Here is a 20,395-nt window from a genome sequence, read left to right on the forward strand (position 1 = left end):
AACTTAACAACCAACAATAATCCTTGCAATTTTATTAATATTCTGACCAAAATTGGTTTGTAATTAGGACGCATCAAGGTTACATCAAAATCATGTTGGAGTATCTGCTCTTTAACTACAGTAAAACCTATAAAAACCAACCCTAAATAAACCAGAAACCTGTCTAAACCAGTCAAATATAAATATAACAAGAATGGATATGGTGAATACGTCAAAGAAACAACAACCCAAACGGAATGAAAAATGTCAGCTCAAAGGTCACCCCTGGGTCTTCAATGAATGACAAAGAAATTTTTACAGCACAGGGCAGGCTGCAGCTGGCCCAAAAAAACATTAAACAGAGGTACAGCAAAAAGGTTTCCATCATAAACTCCAGCAAAGCTCATTTAAATAAGCCTTATTTCAATTTAAACTTGTGAAAACAAATCCCCTCTGAAACTGAACAAATCTTTGAGTTTGGTGTTCAGTTAACTTTCCCTGATTTATACCTGGTAGACATATTGTAGTTATTGTTGACATCTGTCACCCACCACTTATTAGAGCACCGACATCGATTTATCTCCCTTTCCCAATCAGCTGGACTATCATATAAAGGTGTGTCCACTGAATTATCTGAATCTGAAAATACAATTCATATGATTTATAAGATGGTCAAATTATTGATAGATAAATACAAATACATTGATCTAGAATGTTAATATAAACTAACTTGACCTCCTGAGTTTAAATTAAAATGCAAATGCATGATATCCCATGCATCTTTATGTAAGCTTCACTATCAATGCCTTAGTTACATTATCTGAATATTTCTGAATTTATTTCCTGACCTGATGAGTATTTAGAATCCTACTAATAGGTTAAAATTTTTTTCACTGTTTTTTTTTTATGAGTCATTCATGTTTCAGATCCCCTACATATACATGTAAAAGCCATTACTAATGCTCCTTCCCAAATACATGTACTTACTAAACTGTTGATATTCTCTACCATAGTAGAAAGCAAACAACAGGTTGGACTTTGTTGGATAGGCATAATGTACTATTGTGTTCACAATCTGAAGAAAAAAAAATGATTGATTGATTGATTAGTTTATAAACAGAATTTTGACATAAATTTGCAAATTACATCACACTTAAGCATGAGAACTAATGATCAACCAAGGGAACCATAATATGTAATAGACAAATACTCAAACCCAACCAAGATGTCTCACTTTCTTCCTCTTACTTAACTGCAAGAAATACAAGCATGTTATTATATGGACAGTAATACAGAGTTAACTAATATCATCTTTACATTTTGTACTTGGATGAGTACCAGAAAAACCAGTAATTATTATGTTATGCACTTGTTGTGTAGAAGCAACTGGCTAATTCAAAAGATATGAAGCAGCTGGGTGCCAACAACCACTAATTCTCAAGTTATCTTTTGACCAGACAGTAGTAACTTTACTTTTTATATGTCCTTTTTTTTAATGTCCCATGCTTTGACAGTAACTTTATTTCAGTAAAAATCCTGCTCACATTCATAAGCTCAACTACCATGAGCCATGATAAAGTCTCTATCAACATTAAAATGCTCTTTTTCCTTTGTTAATCAATTTGCGTTTATTATTCAACTGATTCCAATTCTTTACTGCCATTTAAAAAACTAAGTTTTTGTGACAAACATGTTAAAATTAACCAAGTAACAACTATTAATTCTTCAATACACAAGTAAATATTTAAGAATCCCCTGCCTTCTTGCTAATGACTTTTTAATGAATTTATCTGTGGTGGTGTTGATGGATTTAATTTACAACTCATTTTATCATGAATTGATATTATCCTAAATTCTTATTTTCTTTTATTATTAAATTTAAAAGTAGGGTTTAAATATTTGAATTATGCTAACATACTAAGAAGAAATGCTTTTCATCATCAAATAAGTTACATGTACTGCATAATCTTTTTTCTCTCCCTAATTTTAAATGTCTCTCTTTTTCTATCATTAACCTATGCTCACTAATTCTCATCTTTGTTATCAAAGTTCTATATTCTGTATTTTCAGATAGAAAATAATTTCTAGAATTTATATTGTTCTAGACTCTATATTCCTATAGCAACTATCTACCATCAGATCAGCTTCACTTTATCTTATTAGATTATGTATGCATGGAATAATGTATGTATATGTGAAATTTAAGAAATTCTAATCAGTATTAAAACAAAGTATAATTTGACTGTAAGGCTCTTAATTATTATGGATTTTTGAAAAAAAGAAAGAAAAAAACATAGAATTTTACAGGTTTAGCCTACTTTGAATGTGGGGCTTAATATAAATACATTGAGTAGACAATGTATAAAAACTTACCATTTTGTTCTGTTCTTTGGGTGTGAATTTAAAACCAAATACATGGACACTGAAATTCTGTAAAAATAAGATATTTACATTTATAACTGAACAGCTACACAGCCAAATGTGCCACATATGATAATCATATGGTGCTCGATTCATATGATAATCATATGGTAATCATATGACAATCATATGATATTATTCTCATATGGTAATTTTGGCTTAAAAACATATGACAATCATATGATAATCATGCAATAATCATATGTATACCGATTATCGTATGGAGCTCAATTTATATGATAATCATGTGATGCAAACCATATGATTCTCATGTGTGGCACATCTGCCTGTGTACATCTAAATAGTTATCAACTAATAAACACATAATTTGGGAATTAGTAACACATGTAGTCCTTTCTAGTTACTGCTTTACTCTGGTCATCAGACATATTATCCAACAGGAAATAACACACACACCATACAGGCTGGATGACTCAGATATAGTGGTATAACCCAAAGAAATTAAACTCATTTTTTGTTGCTGTTGAAAAAGGTAATTATCAAATTTCAATTTTCTTCAGTTTTGAAGATTTTATTTTACCGGTCTGCCTCTCCTTTATTAGGCACTGAACCAGGTGAGTTACCTTATTGATTTCAAGGTATTTTGATAGGTATTAACAGTTGTACCAGGGGAAGATAACTCTTACCTTACAATGGATTTCCAGGTATTTAGTATAAGTACTGACTGTTGTTCCAGGTGAAAGTTTTCTACGTCTTCCTCCAGATATTACTGTAATATAAAACAAGAAATGTGTTCATTTTGTATTTAATGAAAAAACCGAATGAACAAGATCATATGTCCTATACCTCCACACTGAAGAAGATGCTTCTGGGTTGGAGATTTTTGTGAAATGATGACAATTTGGCCAATTTTGACTGTATGATGAAGGAAGTTTCACAGAAAAGCTGTTTCAGTATTGCATTTAAAAAAAAATCAAAGTTCACTTGACATAAATCCAACAAATTTGAGGAATCAAAGTAATAAGACTTCATTTAATTGTTCACAGAATTCCAGAATATTTTTTTTTTTACAAATAGGAGTCAAATAGTAAACAAACCTACTTTGGTAAATGGTATCGATGGACGTCAATGGAATGTCAAGGTCATCTACCAGCAGGTTTCTCTGTCTATTGGATGTCTGAAGTAAGAAGTCAAATTAATTATTCTTATATATTTTGTGAACAAAGTACTTTTGTTTCTGGGATCCAATTTTTGTGGTTTTCATGGAATTCCACTATGTGTTAATTTCCATCTAAGATATAAATAATGGAATAGAATTTACAAGTTCAAAATATCACAAAGCAAAAAAAAGATTTGCAAAATCATGCAAAATATTATAGCCACAACATATGCATGATATGATAGGATTGTTGTTTAGGGAGTGTGGTTATCTAATAACAACATAATTATCATGAGCATCACAATATGAGATTGTCAAAGAAACAGTCATCCACCAAGCAAAGAACAATTAAATTCCTACAGGTCACCACAAGGTCTTCAATGATGGGCAAAATCCATAACAAAAAGCAAGCTGTTAAAAGACCCCAAAATGTATGAAGTGAAACTATTCATAAAAGATTAAAATCAACCCAATCTATAGAAAAAAATATAAAACAAATAACAATGAACATAAAAAAACACTGACAACCACTGTACTACATGTTCCTGGCTTGGGACAGGCACATAAAGTATGTGGCAGGGTTAAGCATGTTTGTGAGCACTCAACCCTCCCCCTTTTTGTAGTGTGGCATGAGTTAAATTTGTAAGCAATCTCACCATGCGAGGTCATATTTATGAAAATAAATTTATATAATACGAATTTTGTTGTTCTAGAGAATATCACTGACTTTGAACACTGACAATCACCTTCAAAAAGTAATACCAACTAACTGTAAAACCTTAGGTTAGCAGAGACTGAAAAAATGTCCCAAAAAATAATAATAGGATAATGAATTGGAAAGAGTGAATAACAACATGAGTGCTAAATACACTTAGATTTAACTAATGAATGGAACTTGTTCAAGGCACATGTTAAATCTTCATGCGTTCTTGCCTTGGCACAAGTAATTATATTTTGATTATTCACAATAACCAATTGATTATCTTATTAATTATATAGATTTTACCCTTAATTCATTACTTTTTAAACATAAATTTTAATTTTTTGGATCAGCGAATACATATCTATGTTGAGATATTTTGACAAGAGAAAGTCTGAAAGTGAAATAACCACATTTTTTTTCACAGTGTCAATAATCATTTTTTTTTTACACAGGGAACAATTGATAAATCAGTGCTATCTATTTATTAAAAAACGGTGTTCTTTGGTACTCATGCTAATATTTTGGTTATTCACTCTATCCAATTAGTTATGATATAAATAACACATTCATTAATTTATTCATTCTTTCATTCTTTCAATGAAGTTATACCTTCTATTCTTTTAACTTTCATACATAATAAGAAAAACAAAACTATATAGAGAAAATTGCTTCTTGTAACAGTTTTAAATTAAAGAAATAAGATAGTAAGACTGTTCTTTGTTTCTTGAATTCAGACTTGACAACAATATGCCCTATTAAGATTTTTACACCATAAAGAAGCATTCTTATTTGTGGGACAAAAATCTTCACATGGCATAGTGTTACAAGTCTGAATTGCTAGAGCACTTGGTCTATGCTACCAAGTTGAATAGAATCCATGTTGCTCACCATCAGTAATATACAAAACAGTTGCTAGACACTTTAGCCATTAACAAATTGCTTCAGAAATTATGACATTTTTTCCAACCCCCATTTGTTGCTTAAATTTTTCAAAAGGTTTTGCACTTGTTAAAATAGGCTCTGATAATCTATTCATTCACTTAAACCATAGTAACTTTTCATTTAAAAGGAAAATAGACTATCAGAAAACATTACCCCTTCATAAGAAGATCTCTCCTCAGTTACGAATGCCACTTTAAAGTTAGTCAGAAACAGTTTGCCAGAAACACCAGACTTTCTGTCAGTGAATGCCATGAAACTGAGAGTCTTGTCTGCTTCAGCTACTTTACTCTCCCCTATAAAAGAAAAAAAACACTTAGGGTTACAAACAGTATATGTATCATGCAGCACATACATGTACTATCAATATTCAATTTCTTTCATATCTAATTAAGCATATTAAGTTTGGAAATTAGCAAGATGACACTACTGAAAATAATTTAATCCTATTACAGTGAGTGAAATGGATAATAGAGGATCAAGTTAGTCATCCCTTGATAAACGACCATTACCTGATGAAATTTCTTAGTTATGGACAGTTATAATTAGCAAGGGGACATTCTTTTATTCTAAAAGTTTATTCATCTATTTCTGATAGAAAGATCAAATCTCCTGTAAATTGTCAAATTAACTAACTCGGGCAGTTAATCCAGCTATGGTCATTCTAACAAAACCAACTCAATTCCCTGAAATGAACTATTTGCTCACTGTAAATGGCTAAGATTCCTGACAACAGACATTTTCATAGGTTTAAGAATAACTTTCATAGTTTAATAAGGAATGGGATTTTTGTTGGTACTTATTTACATATATGCTGATCAATATTCACCAGGAAAATAATAAGGACCAGTTCAAAATACAAAATACGACAATAACATTACCTGGGAGAAGTTTGGGTGCAAGGTCAGTCTGGAAAAATGAGGAGGCCTTTTCCTTCATGTCATCCTACAATGAAAAATAATAAAAAAAACCAATTAAACAAGTTAACAATTCATTCATAAAGAATAATCAACTCAACAATGGTTTCTGTTTCTTTTTATTTCTCCACTCTCCACAGTTAAGATGATGTGAGTGGAGTCACAGTGTCTCCACTCTCCAAAGTTAAGATGATGCGAGTGGAGTCACAGTGTCTCCACTCTCCACATTTAAGATGATGTGAGTTGAGTCACAGTGTCTCCACTCTCCAAAGTTAAGATGATTTGAGTGGAGTTACAGTGTCTCCACTCTCCAATGTGAAGTTGATGTGAATGCATGGAATCACAGTGTCTCCACTCTCCACAGTTAAGATGATGGAGTGGAGTCACAGTGTCTCCACTCTTCACAGTTAAGATGATATGAGTGAAGTCACAGTGTCTGCTTCCAATACAGTGGAGTTACCATTTCAGAACTTGTCAATATCTATATACCAAAAATGTATTAAATGATTCTTGCAGTTTAATATCATTTCATTTACTGTGAAAGTATTATTGTTCATGGGGTACTAATTTTCATGGTTTTCCTGGGCTAGGTAAACCAGGAAATTTGGTTCCCAACAAAAAAGGAAATTTTCCATTCGTCTGTATGGCAGAGTTGTCAAATTCATGAATTCAAGAATCTACAAATTGATAATTTTTCCCTAAATCACAAAAACTGATACCCATGAATAGAAGTATTTTCACAGTAAGACAGAAAATAATAGAGCAGTATTGAAGCAAAAGTTTTTTCATTACTGTAGAGTAAATATGAATACTGTAGAGTACTGTAGAGTAAATACGAATACTGTAGAGTACTGTAGAGTAAATACAGATACTGTATAGTAAATACGGATACTGTAGAGTAAATACGGATACTGTAGGGTAAATACGGATACTGTAGAGTAAATACGGATACTGTAGACATGGTCGAGGAAAATAAACTCCACTATGAAGAGGCTATTGTAAAATCTAGGAAAATTACAGTGTACATGTATGTTATACATTGTTTCTGTCACAATTTTCATTACTTGGTACTTGTTCCTTGGGTTGTGACTTGAGATATTAGTTTAAATTTGGCCATCCTTCATTTCATGGGCTACATTTCATGAATTGTGACAATATGGTGTACTTTGGACTCTTCTATATAACTATACCTTTAGTGAACTTCTTAAATCATAATAAATGCTTCTACATGTACATGAAATAAATAAATCAAATTGATTAGCTCAGGTCCTACTGCCATAAAAGCCCTAATATAAGACAGACTCAGCTTATGCAAGAATTTCACTGGACAGAATTACCTAATATTTAATTCTAAATAATTACAAGTACAGGATATGTGGGCCAGTGGATCAATAGTATTCACAATTAAATACAAATACATGTACCTGTATTTTTCAGCTGACTTTTGAAACAACTGCCATACATCAAGAAACCATAAAATAAATTCAAATCTTTTTCATATTGTACAATATTTACAAAACCTACCACACTCAACCCAATTTAATTAAACAAGTACCAGTCCATAAAAAATCATAATGTGGTCAGAGCATCCTATATCACTTACTTCCTTACAAGAAAAAAGTACTTAAAAATATTTAATTATTCATTATTTCTAACTTCCAGTAATTAAGATTTTCAATGAAGAAAAGATTTACATTGTCATTTACCGGTTATGGCAGAAAAATGCAGTTTTAAGTGTTCTCAATAACTTAAGATTCATAAAATACATGTACATAGTGTATACATGTGATTTGGGTTAAACTTTCAGGAAAGCTCTCTTTTTCTTATCTTAAGTTTTATAAGTTTCCTATGACTTTATTTCAAGTTACATGTATATAATGTACTTATTTGGCTAGTCTAAATGCTTTATCTCAAATACATGTATAAATCGAGGGCAAGATTATGTACATCAGTACTAATTCCAATACATGTATTTCAATTCACAATAAAGGAAACATTTAAAGCAATACTTGCCTTTTCTGTGTCATCCTCTCCATCAATGTAAGACTTAAAAGTCTGTAAAATAAACATCTATTTATTAGAATAACACTAGTGAAATTGACTGGTTTTTTTTTCAAATATGTCCTGCTTCCTTGTACATGAAAGGCAACTTAATATAATTGGTAATCAGCCATATTTGTCACCCTTTAATAAGAAATGTCCTGTTGCTTCTATAATTTCATGGTGCATGATATTTCAATACTAAATGTTTCACTGAAAAACTGAAACAAAGTGTCCTAATATAGAATTAACTTATTTAAAATTGAAAAAACATATAAAGTATTATTTTAATATGTATGAATTTTTTTTGCTATTTTTTAAAATATGTACATAAATCATATTAAGATTAAAAATGTATTGATCAAATAACTGATTGTAGTTTTCCACCTATGTCAGATATTTCATGAATTTCAAGACAAGAATGTTTGATCAATAAAACAGAATCTGCTTTGTACAAGTCCAACATGCTGAGCTGGATTTTCAATGGGCTACACTATCTCACTAAAGCACAACTGCAGTAAGGCATTTTACCTGACTAGGACACATTATTCTGGATCTGAGCCAACCAGTGGTCACTTTATTTCCTGCATGCTGTGTGCTTGGTAGAGAAGCAGTGATTACCAATTTTTAAGTCTTTGGTATGATTTGGCCAGGGATCAAACCCATGACCTCTTGAACCAGAGACAAGCATGCAACCACTAGACCATCAAGGCAGTGAATTCTACTTCAAGAACATAACTATCAGGTTGTTGACATACAAATATTTTAATTTAGGCCTAATGTGATTGGCATACATGTAGTACAAAATGTACCTAAGGCCAAAAATAATATGTCTGTTTCCTGCTACCCTACCTACCCTATTTTTTGTGCCTATCCTAAACATTTTATGGCATTTTTGGCTCAAGCACTCTTAAAAGCTAGATTATTTCCCCATTAATTCAATGTAAAAATATTTTTGAAAAATTAAATAATTTTTTTCTTGCTGGTAGCAGGAAACAAGACTATAATTTTTTTTTTTTTGGCCTAAGTCAGTCGAGAACATAATATAAGTGAGAACCATTAAGCATCTGACAAAATCACAGCACTTGAAATTCACCTTATGGCAAGTACATGTACATTGCAGAGACATTTTTTTTCAATATTACATGTACATGTAAACAATACAGCTACAGATAAAAGTAAAACAGTGTATTCCTATAATGTCTGGACAGCTAAAAATTTTTTTATTCTTATGTCCCCTAATCCACTAATGTACACTCTGGATAGTGAAAATGACATTGCATAACTTTTTTTTAAATTCAATACCATATTTGGTAATGCCCATTACAAGCATAAATAGTAATTAACACAATTTAAACAAATTCTTCAATGGTTGAAATGGAAATAAAAGTGCTAAAATGATAAATTAAAATCAACAAACACCAAGGATGGAGACAAAAATGACAGAGTTATACCATCATACGACTGAAAAATGTTTGCTGTGGTATAAAAATGGTAAAAAAACCTACAGATAATGTCATACTTCCATCAATTACTGGTTTCACAATTCAACCATATACATAAACTACCGGTACTCCTGCAAGCCTTCATCCCATGGAATATCAGAAAAAGCCATTCATGCTATTTTATAAATGTTATCAGCACATGTATACCACAAATACCCAATCACTACACCACTTTCCATCTAATATACACGTACATGTAAGCATAACATATAATTAAAGCAAGTTCAACTCAATTGGAATCTCGTCCACTACTTGTTTCCCATTGTATCAGGTTTATCAAACAGGAAACATAGCTGATAATATCAGGAAATAAACGTGTACAAGTCATCATCACAAAGTTTCATATCAAATTTGAAGATATTTTGCTCAGTAGAAATTGAGAAAAATGTTTGTCTTAAATTTCATGGAATATTATAAAGTTTAATTCTCATAAAACAAGAAAGTTTTGGTCTTGAAAAACAGAACCTTATAAACTTAGTATCACTCGACATTCCAAGTCTTCACACCAAATAAATGTATGAAGTCATTCTGGGCAGAAGATACTTAAAATGGTAATAGTAATATGTGGTAGTCTAGGATCTTGGATCCTCAATTTCTGACTAAGACCTTTAAAATTTTCTTTAATTAGGTCCTAGACCATCAATCCTTTTCATCAACACTTCACTGTGGACTTCAAGAGTCCACAAGAAGAAAATGATACATGTAGGTCCCCAATAAGGGTAAAGGTAAAGTATGGTATGTCAAGGATCTTAGTATACAAACTAACTCATCCTGCATCAGAAATAAAGGATCCTGGACCACAGATCAGTAGTTATGACTCTTCTTACAATTATGAACAAACAGTTCATATAAAATAAGCTTTTGGTTAACACAGATTTTTTATGTGATCCTGCATTCATGTTAAGGAATCGATGTTCACTGGTTTATTTAAGAATAACAAAGATTTCAAACGGTTAAGATCTTTCAAGCTAGTACAATATATGAAGAAAAAAATAGAGGAGTCAATGTGTTTGGTTTTGAAATATTTGAAGGCATTTGAAGTTTTGGTGAGAAAGGATTTCTCTAGATTTTCCATAGGTTTTGTCTTCGAAGGTTTTATCTATTAAAAACACTGAAGAAGTAACAAGAATTTCATAAAAACTTCCAAAATTACATTTTAAGGTATGTTTAAAGAAATTATGAAAACAAAAGTGGGGGTCACTGGGCAAAAAATATCAATACTACGGAATGAATAAAACCAGAGGAGTCTGAAAATCTGATAAAATGGTTGAACATGACCAGTGAACATCCTAATATGCACAGTTGAAGCTAGTTAGTTTAGTTCTGGTTACACATGAACTATAAAGTTCAGAACCTTGACTTGGATATTGGCATAGTACTGTTAAAAATAAACATAAAGAAAATTTGATAAACATTCGATAAAACAATGTCTTGATATGTGCTTTATGCTGGCCAATACTAGTACTGTAAATTTTGAAATTATTGTAAAAAATGTGTGGGCTTAAATTTAAAACTTGCATTTATTGAATTTTAAGCATGACTGTAGATGGATTTTTTTCAAAACCATATCTCAAAATTACATAAATTAAAATAAAATCATTTTAAGGCTAAAATGGCAAAATCACAATAATTACATGAAATAATGCACACAAAAATTCTGGATTTACTTGTGACTGACCAGGCTTAAGGCATGTCTGATTAGAAAATCATGATTCATCATTTTACAGACTAAAGGTATGTTTGATTAATGCATGTCCATACATGTACCTATAATTTACCAGTGTACAGATACATCTAAAGGTGTGTCTGATTAGTACTCTTTAAATCATGATTCACCACTGTACAGATTCAAGATATGTCTGACTAGTTCACTAGTAAATCCCTTTTCACAAGTGTTGTCTGATGAGCGAATCAAAATTCAAATGTGTACAAATTCAAGGTGTGTCTGATAAATGGATCATGACTGACATGTACAAAAATGTACAAGTGTACAAAAGATTCTAGTTGCTCTTTAGTGTCGCACTCAATTACAAGTACAGTGTTATTAGCATAGGCTAAGACCAGACACAAGAACGAAGGTAGGTATTATAACGGTGAATACACATGAGGGAAAATTTAACAGGAATTTATAGTTGACTGTTTATAAGTGAAGATTCAGAGTCAAGTATTCAAGGTTGAAACTCATTGTACTTTACACTTAACTACTTGTTTTTCAGGCCTAACTCATTCCCACTTCCACAAAAATATCCCCTCATTTTTTTTTCTTGTATAATCTCATTTCACACTTACTAACACATTCATGTACAAATATGTACATTGCAATCAATATCCCTGCTAATATCAATTTCATGAAATTTAATTTAAAATCCTGATTATTAAATATTGATAATTGTATGTAAGGATGTTTGAATTCATTTGCTTTTGATAAAGAAACAAAAACATAAATATGGCTTGCTCTCATGAATAATTTAGACATTTCTTGCTTGAAGAACAAGAAATCAACTACAAGAAGTAGACATTTTAGCCTTTCACAATATTTTAAGAAAATGCAAACACATTTTTCTCCTTAAAAAAGTTGTTTGGAACCAATGGCTCCAAAAAACTGTCTGAAAATTATACAGAAAAAGAAACATAAATATTATACATGTACATGTGTACATGTATAAATGTACAAGGGCTGAAGTACATACATGTACATTTAACTACTGTGTTAAGTATTTTTTTTAATACATGTATTTCATTAGACATATAGGTATATGACAATTGATTTTCCAGATTAAACATTCTGTCTTATTCATTGTTTATGATTTTCAACATGAAGGACCAACCATAAATTGGGACATTTTGGTGACAGGTCATACATTTGAAATTTAATATAAAAAAATATGCAAAAATAAAACACCCATCATGTAGAAAACACCAATATATTTATTTGAGATAATTTATCAAAATTGAATTTATAAAATTTTGATAGAAAATTACCAAAATATCCCAATTTGCTGCAGTACACATAAAGTCTTTGTGATGAGCTTACAAGGGATGATTGGATGGCAGGGAATTGACAACCTACCTCCATGCGATGATAAGACTGTATTTCGACAGGCATTGTCTATGTGTGAAAAAGAGCACAGTTAATAATATTGTCATAGGACCAGCACATGTACAAGATCATCATATATTTGCTTACAACAGACATTTCTTCATAAATGTTGGGCTGTAATTTTAAGGTGGTAATTGAGTGGACACATGCTAATTTTCCAAAAAGAAATTTGCAGTCAAAATATTTGTTTGTTTGCTGACATCAAACACATGTACATGTAGTAAGAAATTTCATGTACAGATACATTTATTAACAAAAACAGTTAATATATTATAAAACAGAAACTAAAAGTGGAGTAAATGTGCATATACATGTATGTAGCCATAACACACTTATGAAAGAGTAACCAATAAGATGCATAAATAAGGAAAATTGAATATTTCTGTACACATGTACACTGAAGAAACATTGTACATTGTATACATGTAAGTACATTAACAAAAATGTACATGTTGGAGACTTACATGTACAGTATACATGTACTGTATGTACACATGTACAGGCATTGTGTATATCTTCAGTTTTGCCAATGTTTGTAATAGCCTACACTAGGCTAATGTCTGCCCCATACCAAAGTTTGTGATATTATGATACATACTGGGGCTACAAAAATAGCCCTCAACATTTTCAACTCATTCTTAAATCTACCACTACAGCAGATAACCAATGTCATATAAATGATTTAAACAAACTTTTGGGAAACTTCAAGAAAAAGCGAACAGGTAGTTTCATTTTGTCAAAAGCATTCACATTTTAAATTAAAAAAATGAACTTAATGTAAGGTATGTTTTACTTGCAAGTGTAAAAGTAAACAAACCATGACAAGAAATCAAGGGAGAAGGAAAGAGACTTACCCAGTGGAAGATTGCACATATTCACTGTACAATATGTACATGTAGAATGTACTGATGTACATATACATAGGTATGTGAAAAACTGAAAATATCCGTGTGTTCCCAATCAAGCTACTGTACCAAATAATATGTCATAAATACCAGTACCAAATAGAGGACCTAATCTCTATCAAACGATCTTTTCTCTGTGGTCGAGGACTGTCTGTCAAACACTAATTACCCTCCCATGGCCAAAATTAACAATGTAAAACACTGGAAATGCTTAAAACGATTAAATCAAAGGACGTTTCATAGTTCATACCTCTTTCTTCTTATCTGGCTCATTTCTATATAGGTAGGATTTAAAATTAGACATAATAATTGCTAGATTTCAGCCCATATCCTCTTCACACCCACTTTTCAAACAGGGAAGTAACTCTGAACGTAAATTGTAAATAGTGCAGTTGTCTCCCCTTAATATTTTACCGTACAATTTCAAAAAATACTGAAAACTCGTATGTTTTACCGATTATGTTTGTTTGTAGCACGTGGTGTGTAGTTAAATCATAGATCTGAGATAAAATTTTCTTTTTTAATTTGAAAACTAATCAAAACCTATATGAACTGTTTATTCACCAATAAAGGGCCCATAAAGGGCATGATTACAATACATTTTGTTTGACATACAACAGTTTTGATTGACCATATACAATAACATATAATATCAACAGTTAATTTACAAACTAAATAATTGTCACATTTTTTTAGCATTTACTTGCATTATGAGTAATACATCATAGTAATCAACACATAGTGTTTAGTTATCATCCTGGCACACCTCAGTTTCATTTACAAAATTGGATTATGATAATGGAGATTATAATTATGATCATCTAATTATTATATGAATAAAGAATGTAAATGTATATTCACTTAAGGGCATATATATTTGCAATAGTGATAATAATGCATTAAAAAAGAAAGAAAGAAAAGAATAAATAAATAAGTGCAGTGGACATAATTCTCACTAGAAGCCTCCTTGTGCCCAGTGCAGAGAAGCAAGTCTTTTGAGTTGCTTCAAGACAAAGGACACCAAGGGACGGTGCTCTAGGATTCAAGTGTGAAAATTAAGGATCAAATTTGCATATACTGGGCTTTTAATTACCCAAAATTCTTACATTACATATTACAATATAAGCAGAAAAAGATATGGGAAGATATTAATGATAGATAAAAAATAATAATAATAATAAATAACATATACAAACAGAAAAAAGAAAAATTATAATTTAAACACCACTTGATAGAACAAGATCACTTAAACCAGATGAAATAATAAAGTTTTCACAATTTAAGATCCATATCAATTTGTTTTCATCACTGAGGTTAATAAAATGTGGACATGTAGATATTATTAACTCATATAGTATATCTCTCTCTTTTTTATTTGATGAGCATGAAAAAAGAAAATGTAGTTCATCGTCTACTTCTCCTGAGGCGCACCTGCGACATAATCTATTTTGTCTAGGAATACCATGATAACGCCCTGTTTCTATCTCTAGTCTATGAGATGAGATGCGCAGCTTTGTAATTTTTCTCCTTTGCTCAAAATTTACTTGAGATAAGTATTTCTCTAGCCCAAAATTGTTTTTAATTTTAGCATATACATTAAGTTTGCCTTCACTGTTCTATCTCAAATTTCTTACCCATGTCTCTCTATAGTGCTGAGAAAGAGTCAGTTTAGAGATTCGTTCAAATGAGAATTGAGTCATGTTTGCTAGACTATCTTTTATATCCTGAACAATGTTCATAATGTATTTTATTGATCCATACCATGAGGGTTAATTTTGTCTAAACAAATTTTTAGATTCTGCATAGGCCTTTTGAAGCAATGGAGAGTCCGACTGTAAATTTTCTAGTCTATACCAATATTTTATCATCGATTTGATAATATCAAAGTGAAGTGGAAAGCGACCTAGTTCTGACAATACTTCTAAATTTGTTGACCTTTTATGAACACCCAAAATGAATTTTGAAAATGTTACATGAGGTTTTTCACATATAAGTCTTTGGTATATATCATCGAGTCATATATGCAAATATATATTTAACTCCTTGATGCCAGTAATTTAAACAGCACTTTGATAAACATGGTCACGCTCCTTGGTTTATGAATAATCGAACCGTCCGTGCGAGACCCGACAGGGTAGTCAAGGACGTTAAAAAAACCCTTAGCAGTATGAATAATCAAAAGATCCAAAGAATCAATTGAAAATATAAAACAAAAAACAAAAAAACAAAACGTACGAAATGGTACACTTTTGGTTACATAGTAAATGTCTAAAATAGCGCTTTTTAAAACTTATTCGTTTTCCCTATTTACGAAATACTGCAGTATTTCAAATTTAAAAATACGTAAAACACCGAGGCTTCATTCCTTGCATTGCATATGGTAGAACCTCTCGGTGATGTAGTTGGCTTTCTCTTTCGATTGATTTGGTTGTGGGTACTTCTTGCATACAACTAATATTTTGATTATGAACTTCTTACATATTTGATTTTAATGCTGTTGATGAGAGGTTACTCCTTGAAACACGTGTACAGCATATCGAAATTTACAATATATAAAACTGGTATTTTTTGTATTTAAACCATCAGGCCAGGTTTTAACAAGAGTACAATTATATGTTTCAATCAATATCAATGCATTTATAACATACATAGGCACCTATCGTGTTTTTTCGCTATAAATCTCCTTTCTTTCTTTCTTTCTTTCTTTCTTCTTTTAAAAAAAAAAATTGGCAAGATTTTTTACTTGCCACTGTCCAAGTGCAACGATAAGCTTTATTGCATCCGTTGCACTTTCAATGTACTGTAGGTGTTAGATATAATATACATTTCTTACTTTTTATAAGTAAACAAGTGATATTGTAAACCGCCTGGGCTAGCTGTTGCGCCCAATGGTTTACTATGAAGGAATGCAAGCTTGGAATGAATGCACATATAGCGATGGATTAGACGTGTTTATTCATGGTTTGTATTTAGTTACTTTACATGTAAAACGTGTTTTAAGATGAAAATAATTAATACTATAGCTACTTATGTTTTTTTTCTTTCAGTTCCATCGCTAGAATGTGCATGGACACTGAAAAGGTTTAACCGACAATTTTTTTTATCTTTTGAAGGAAATTGAGTGTTTCGTCCTAACTGCTTTGTGCACTAAAGAAAAACGTTTAAAGATAGCAGGCATATTTTTATATGTATTAATGCTTGGTTGTTTTTGTTTTTATTTGTTTCGTTTGTATTTTTCCTTGGAAAGATATATGACCTGATAAACACTGAAGGATGTCACTTGTATGTACTTATAACTAGCTAACAACAAGGATGGGTCATACACAAATTTATACAGGGGGGGCGGGGTCCAGGGAATTATTTGCTCAATTTTGCCAAAAACATCTTAAAAAGGGGGATCCACTGAACCCCTTGAACCCTCCCTCTGGATCCCCACTGGCTATACAGTCATGCAGTTATATACATTGATCGTAATAACTATATATGCCTTGCAATTCTAGAAAACAATGCTATACTGATGGAAAGTTAACAATATCTATCCAGCCTGAAACTTCATGTCCCTGTTTGTCAGCAAAGAACGATGCGGTGTGCTTTGGGTACCCCATTAAAATGAAAATTTTGGACGCAATGCATGGTTTTTCAAACACTACACGACTAAAAAATAATTTCTGTTCACAACTAAATAATCTTGAAAATAAATGTGAAATCTAGCCGTTCTAAAAACAGAAGTCTATAAATAATTCTTGATATAGGTCAAGTTTAGATATCCATATGAGGTTGATTACCACATATTTCAAATAAAATCAATCTAATTTTAAAATTCAGTTCATCTTGCAAACCATTGTATCATCAATAAAAATAATATCGTTAAAGTATTTAACTGTTTCAAGTCAGTTTTGAGCAACAAAAACCACAAAATGGCGTAGATTTTATGTTAATTATGTCTAGACGCACCCGATTGTACTTCATTTCTCTTCCTTCATCAACGCCAATTTCGCACCAAATCAGTCCCCAGAGGATATATGGTCCATAAAATGCATAGATTTGTTCTTGATTGGTGTTAAAATTCATTTACTCCCCTAATTTATGTCCCTGTTTATCAACAAAGAACGATGCGGTGTGCTTTGGGTGCCTCTCTAAAATGTAAATTTTGGACGCAATGCTTGATTTTTCGAACACAAGACTGATAAAATATAAAAACAAAAGCTTAAAGCTTTAAAAAGCTTCAATTTTGAGGTGTGTCATGGGGTTAAATTAAAATAAACCCAAAAACTATCTAAGTTAACCCAGGTTAATAGGCAGGGGTACGTCCTTTTTCTTCAAAATAAGCAAAATATCTTCGCTTTACTACAAATTTTTATTTTGGACGGAACTTTGAATGCTTCTAACATGCTTGTAGAAGCCTCGAAATATCAGTGGCATAAACAAGAAAACAATAATGGGCTTTTGAAATAAATTACAAAGCACATAGCCATTTTTAGACAGCATCAAGCTAAGCAAAAGCACTTGCTTCCGCATGGGTGTCTTCTCAGAGGTCCGCGTTCTAAACATAACTTCTCAATCAATGCCTACTTTCTGTTTCACTGATATTGAACTCCAAAGCATTAACACGCAAAATGTCTGAAGACGCTGGCACTGAAGTTAAAAATGATACCGAAGCTACTGACGAAACAAAAACAGATGCGGTGGACGAGGAAAAATCATCAGAGACCGAGGAAAAACCTGCTCCCACGAAGAAAGCAAAGTCATCCAAGAAGAGCTCGAAGCCAGCTGCAGCCGCGACACCTAAAAACAAACCTAGCAAAAAGAAATGGAAGCAAGCTCCTGTGGGACATCCTCATTATAGAGACATGATCAGAGATGCTTTATCAAACATGAAGGAGCGTGGTGGAAGCTCTAGACAGGCCATCTTAAAGTATATTATGGGAAATTATAAAATAAGTGTGGATGAGAAGTCTGCAAATAACCACTTGAAAATGGCACTCAGAGCTGGTGTAAAAAATGGAACTTTGGTACAAAGTAAAGGACAGGGTGCTTCAGGATCATTCAGACTTGGAGAAGCGAAACCAGGGATAAATAAAAAGAAGGCAACTTCTAATAAAAAGAAAGACAGTGCTGCTCCGAAAGAGAAAAAGACAAAGTCACCTAAGAAAACTAAAAAAGCAGCCTCTCCAAAGAAAGCAAAAAAGCCTAAAGAAAATAAAAAAGCTAAAACCAAAACACCAAAGAAGAAAGCTGCTGGTTCAAAAAAAGGAAAAGCTAAAGGGTCAAAAGCTAAGGCTTCAAAAACTGAAGAAAATAAAAGTGAGTGAACTCAGGATTAAATGCTCATGAATATTGTGTTCATATGGTACTGGTTCTAACCCAAGGAATATTAGAGTAGTGCAAATGTGTTGTGTTGAGGGTTTCTTTGCCATTGACAATTAATTGTTGTGACATTTGTGTAATAGCATCCATTCAAAATGGAATTTTACATGTATATGAAGTGTAATTGCGTGGATTTATGAACATGAGAGTAAGCAATTATTGTAGAAAGTATAATATTATTTGTGTGATAAAATCAATTAAATTGATATAAACTGTTTCATGTATTTTTGTCTTTTAAGCATATTATTGTATTGTACGAACACAAAGAGAAAAAACGAGTTCAGAAGTGCACAGGTCATTTTACGGTCACTGGACACTGGTCACTTTGTATACCAACACTATTAAATACCAGCATCCCTAGGGCCAGAACAACTACAATATTTCTATGTATATCATGCACACATTTGATGTTATTTGAGAGTATTTCAACAATATTTCATGGGCTTTTTCTATATTGGACGTCTGTAAATACAACAATATAAAAAAGATCCTAATCAGAATACCAATAGTTTCGTTATCAAAATTAAAATGCATTATATTTTATTCTTAACATTAGATAAAGATTAATTAGAAAGAAAAAAAACCTATTACTTGTTTAAATCAATTTATGGAATTAAAAAAAGTATATGATTAAATTCGATACACACACAATAAATCTAACTTCGGTCATAGACTTCTCGGGGAAACAATGGCATCAAGAGCAAGCAATGTAAAGAGAGATAACTCTATAACTTTTGGATATATTGTTACATCCACATAAGTTGTTTTTTTTTTTATACTTTTAGGTAATCTTCAAGTACACAGGATTTACTGAAGTAAAAATTGTTTGTTTTTTTTTCAATTATACCCTGGCTTAGCATTTAAAAAAATATTTGGCACTTCAGAGATTTGAAAGGGAGTCATGGGCTATTGTTTGTCTATTTATTCTACCTCAAAATGCATGCAAGTTCAGAAAATTTTTAAAAGGCAGGGTCCAAAAACTGGAACAACCCTCTTGATGTAGATCCTATATCTGTCGCAGTTGCTGATAAAAAAAAAACTATCATAGGACTAGCTTTATTCCAAGATTTTGAGAGAATTATTTTAAACTGCAGATTATACACAGTTATATTTGTTTTACTTTGTTCTCTTAAAATGATTGGGTTTTACGAGTGCTGACTTCATTTTATTTGAAACATTATATAATGACAAGGACCATACTTGCAAAAAGGGGGGTAACTCTAAAACTGCAAATTAGGTACATATTTTGTGATATTACATTTTTTGAATTTACGTCTACGTGACTACATCATTTTTGTAGGGATAGGCAGTGGCATAGCTACAATGTGTTTCAAGAAGCAAAATCTTCGACATGCCTGCAATATAAACCAATGGAAATAAATCTTCCACCTTTTCTGAG

At 31.6% G+C, this 20,395-nt stretch overlaps 2 protein-coding genes across 8 annotated transcripts in view; one reads left to right on the forward strand and one right to left on the reverse strand.

Moving 5' to 3' along the window:
- The window catches only part of LOC148620668 (myotubularin-related protein 10-B-like), a 32,575-nt gene extending 18,584 nt beyond the window's left edge, over nucleotides 1-13,991 (reverse strand). For 2 of the 7 annotated variants that reach the window (XM_088574355.1, XM_088574353.1), the window contains exons 1-10: nucleotides 13,880-13,991; nucleotides 12,695-12,733; nucleotides 8,093-8,134; nucleotides 6,044-6,107; nucleotides 5,319-5,458; nucleotides 3,463-3,538; nucleotides 3,048-3,130; nucleotides 2,353-2,409; nucleotides 967-1,054; nucleotides 489-618 (exon numbers count right to left, since the gene is read on the reverse strand). In XM_088574355.1, the coding sequence (XP_088430481.1) occupies nucleotides 489-618; nucleotides 967-1,054; nucleotides 2,353-2,409; nucleotides 3,048-3,130; nucleotides 3,463-3,538; nucleotides 5,319-5,458; nucleotides 6,044-6,107; nucleotides 8,093-8,134; nucleotides 12,695-12,733; nucleotides 13,880-13,933 (773 nt within the window). In that variant the 5' untranslated portion in view covers nucleotides 13,934-13,991. Of the gene's footprint in view, nucleotides 1-488; nucleotides 619-966; nucleotides 1,055-2,352; nucleotides 2,410-3,047; nucleotides 3,131-3,462; nucleotides 3,539-5,318; nucleotides 5,459-6,043; nucleotides 6,108-8,092; nucleotides 8,135-9,627; nucleotides 9,967-10,978; nucleotides 11,003-12,694; nucleotides 12,734-13,879 lie in introns of those variants that run through there. The other 5 variants (XM_088574357.1, XM_088574356.1, XM_088574354.1 and 2 more) reach the window with 4 other exon arrangements.
- A 4,191-nt stretch (nucleotides 13,992-18,182) lies between these two features.
- Nucleotides 18,183-19,213, forward strand: LOC148620670 (uncharacterized). The gene has a single exon (XM_088574361.1). It carries the CDS (start codon nucleotides 18,246-18,248, stop codon nucleotides 18,939-18,941), a length of 696 nt encoding a protein of 231 aa, XP_088430487.1. The 5' UTR covers nucleotides 18,183-18,245; the 3' UTR covers nucleotides 18,942-19,213.
- The last annotated feature ends 1,182 nt before the right edge of the window (nucleotides 19,214-20,395 follow it).

Source organism: Perna viridis, chromosome 3 (genome assembly GCF_037379345.1).
Source record: "Perna viridis isolate PV_CMFRI_1.1 ecotype Kerala chromosome 3, ASM3737934v1, whole genome shotgun sequence".
Taxonomy (NCBI): domain Eukaryota; kingdom Metazoa; phylum Mollusca; class Bivalvia; order Mytilida; family Mytilidae; genus Perna; species Perna viridis.

Coding starts and splice junctions, on each gene's coding strand:
- LOC148620670 (XM_088574361.1), top strand. CDS start 18,246: ATGTCTGAAGACGCTGGCACTGAAGTTAAAAATGATACCGAAGCTACT.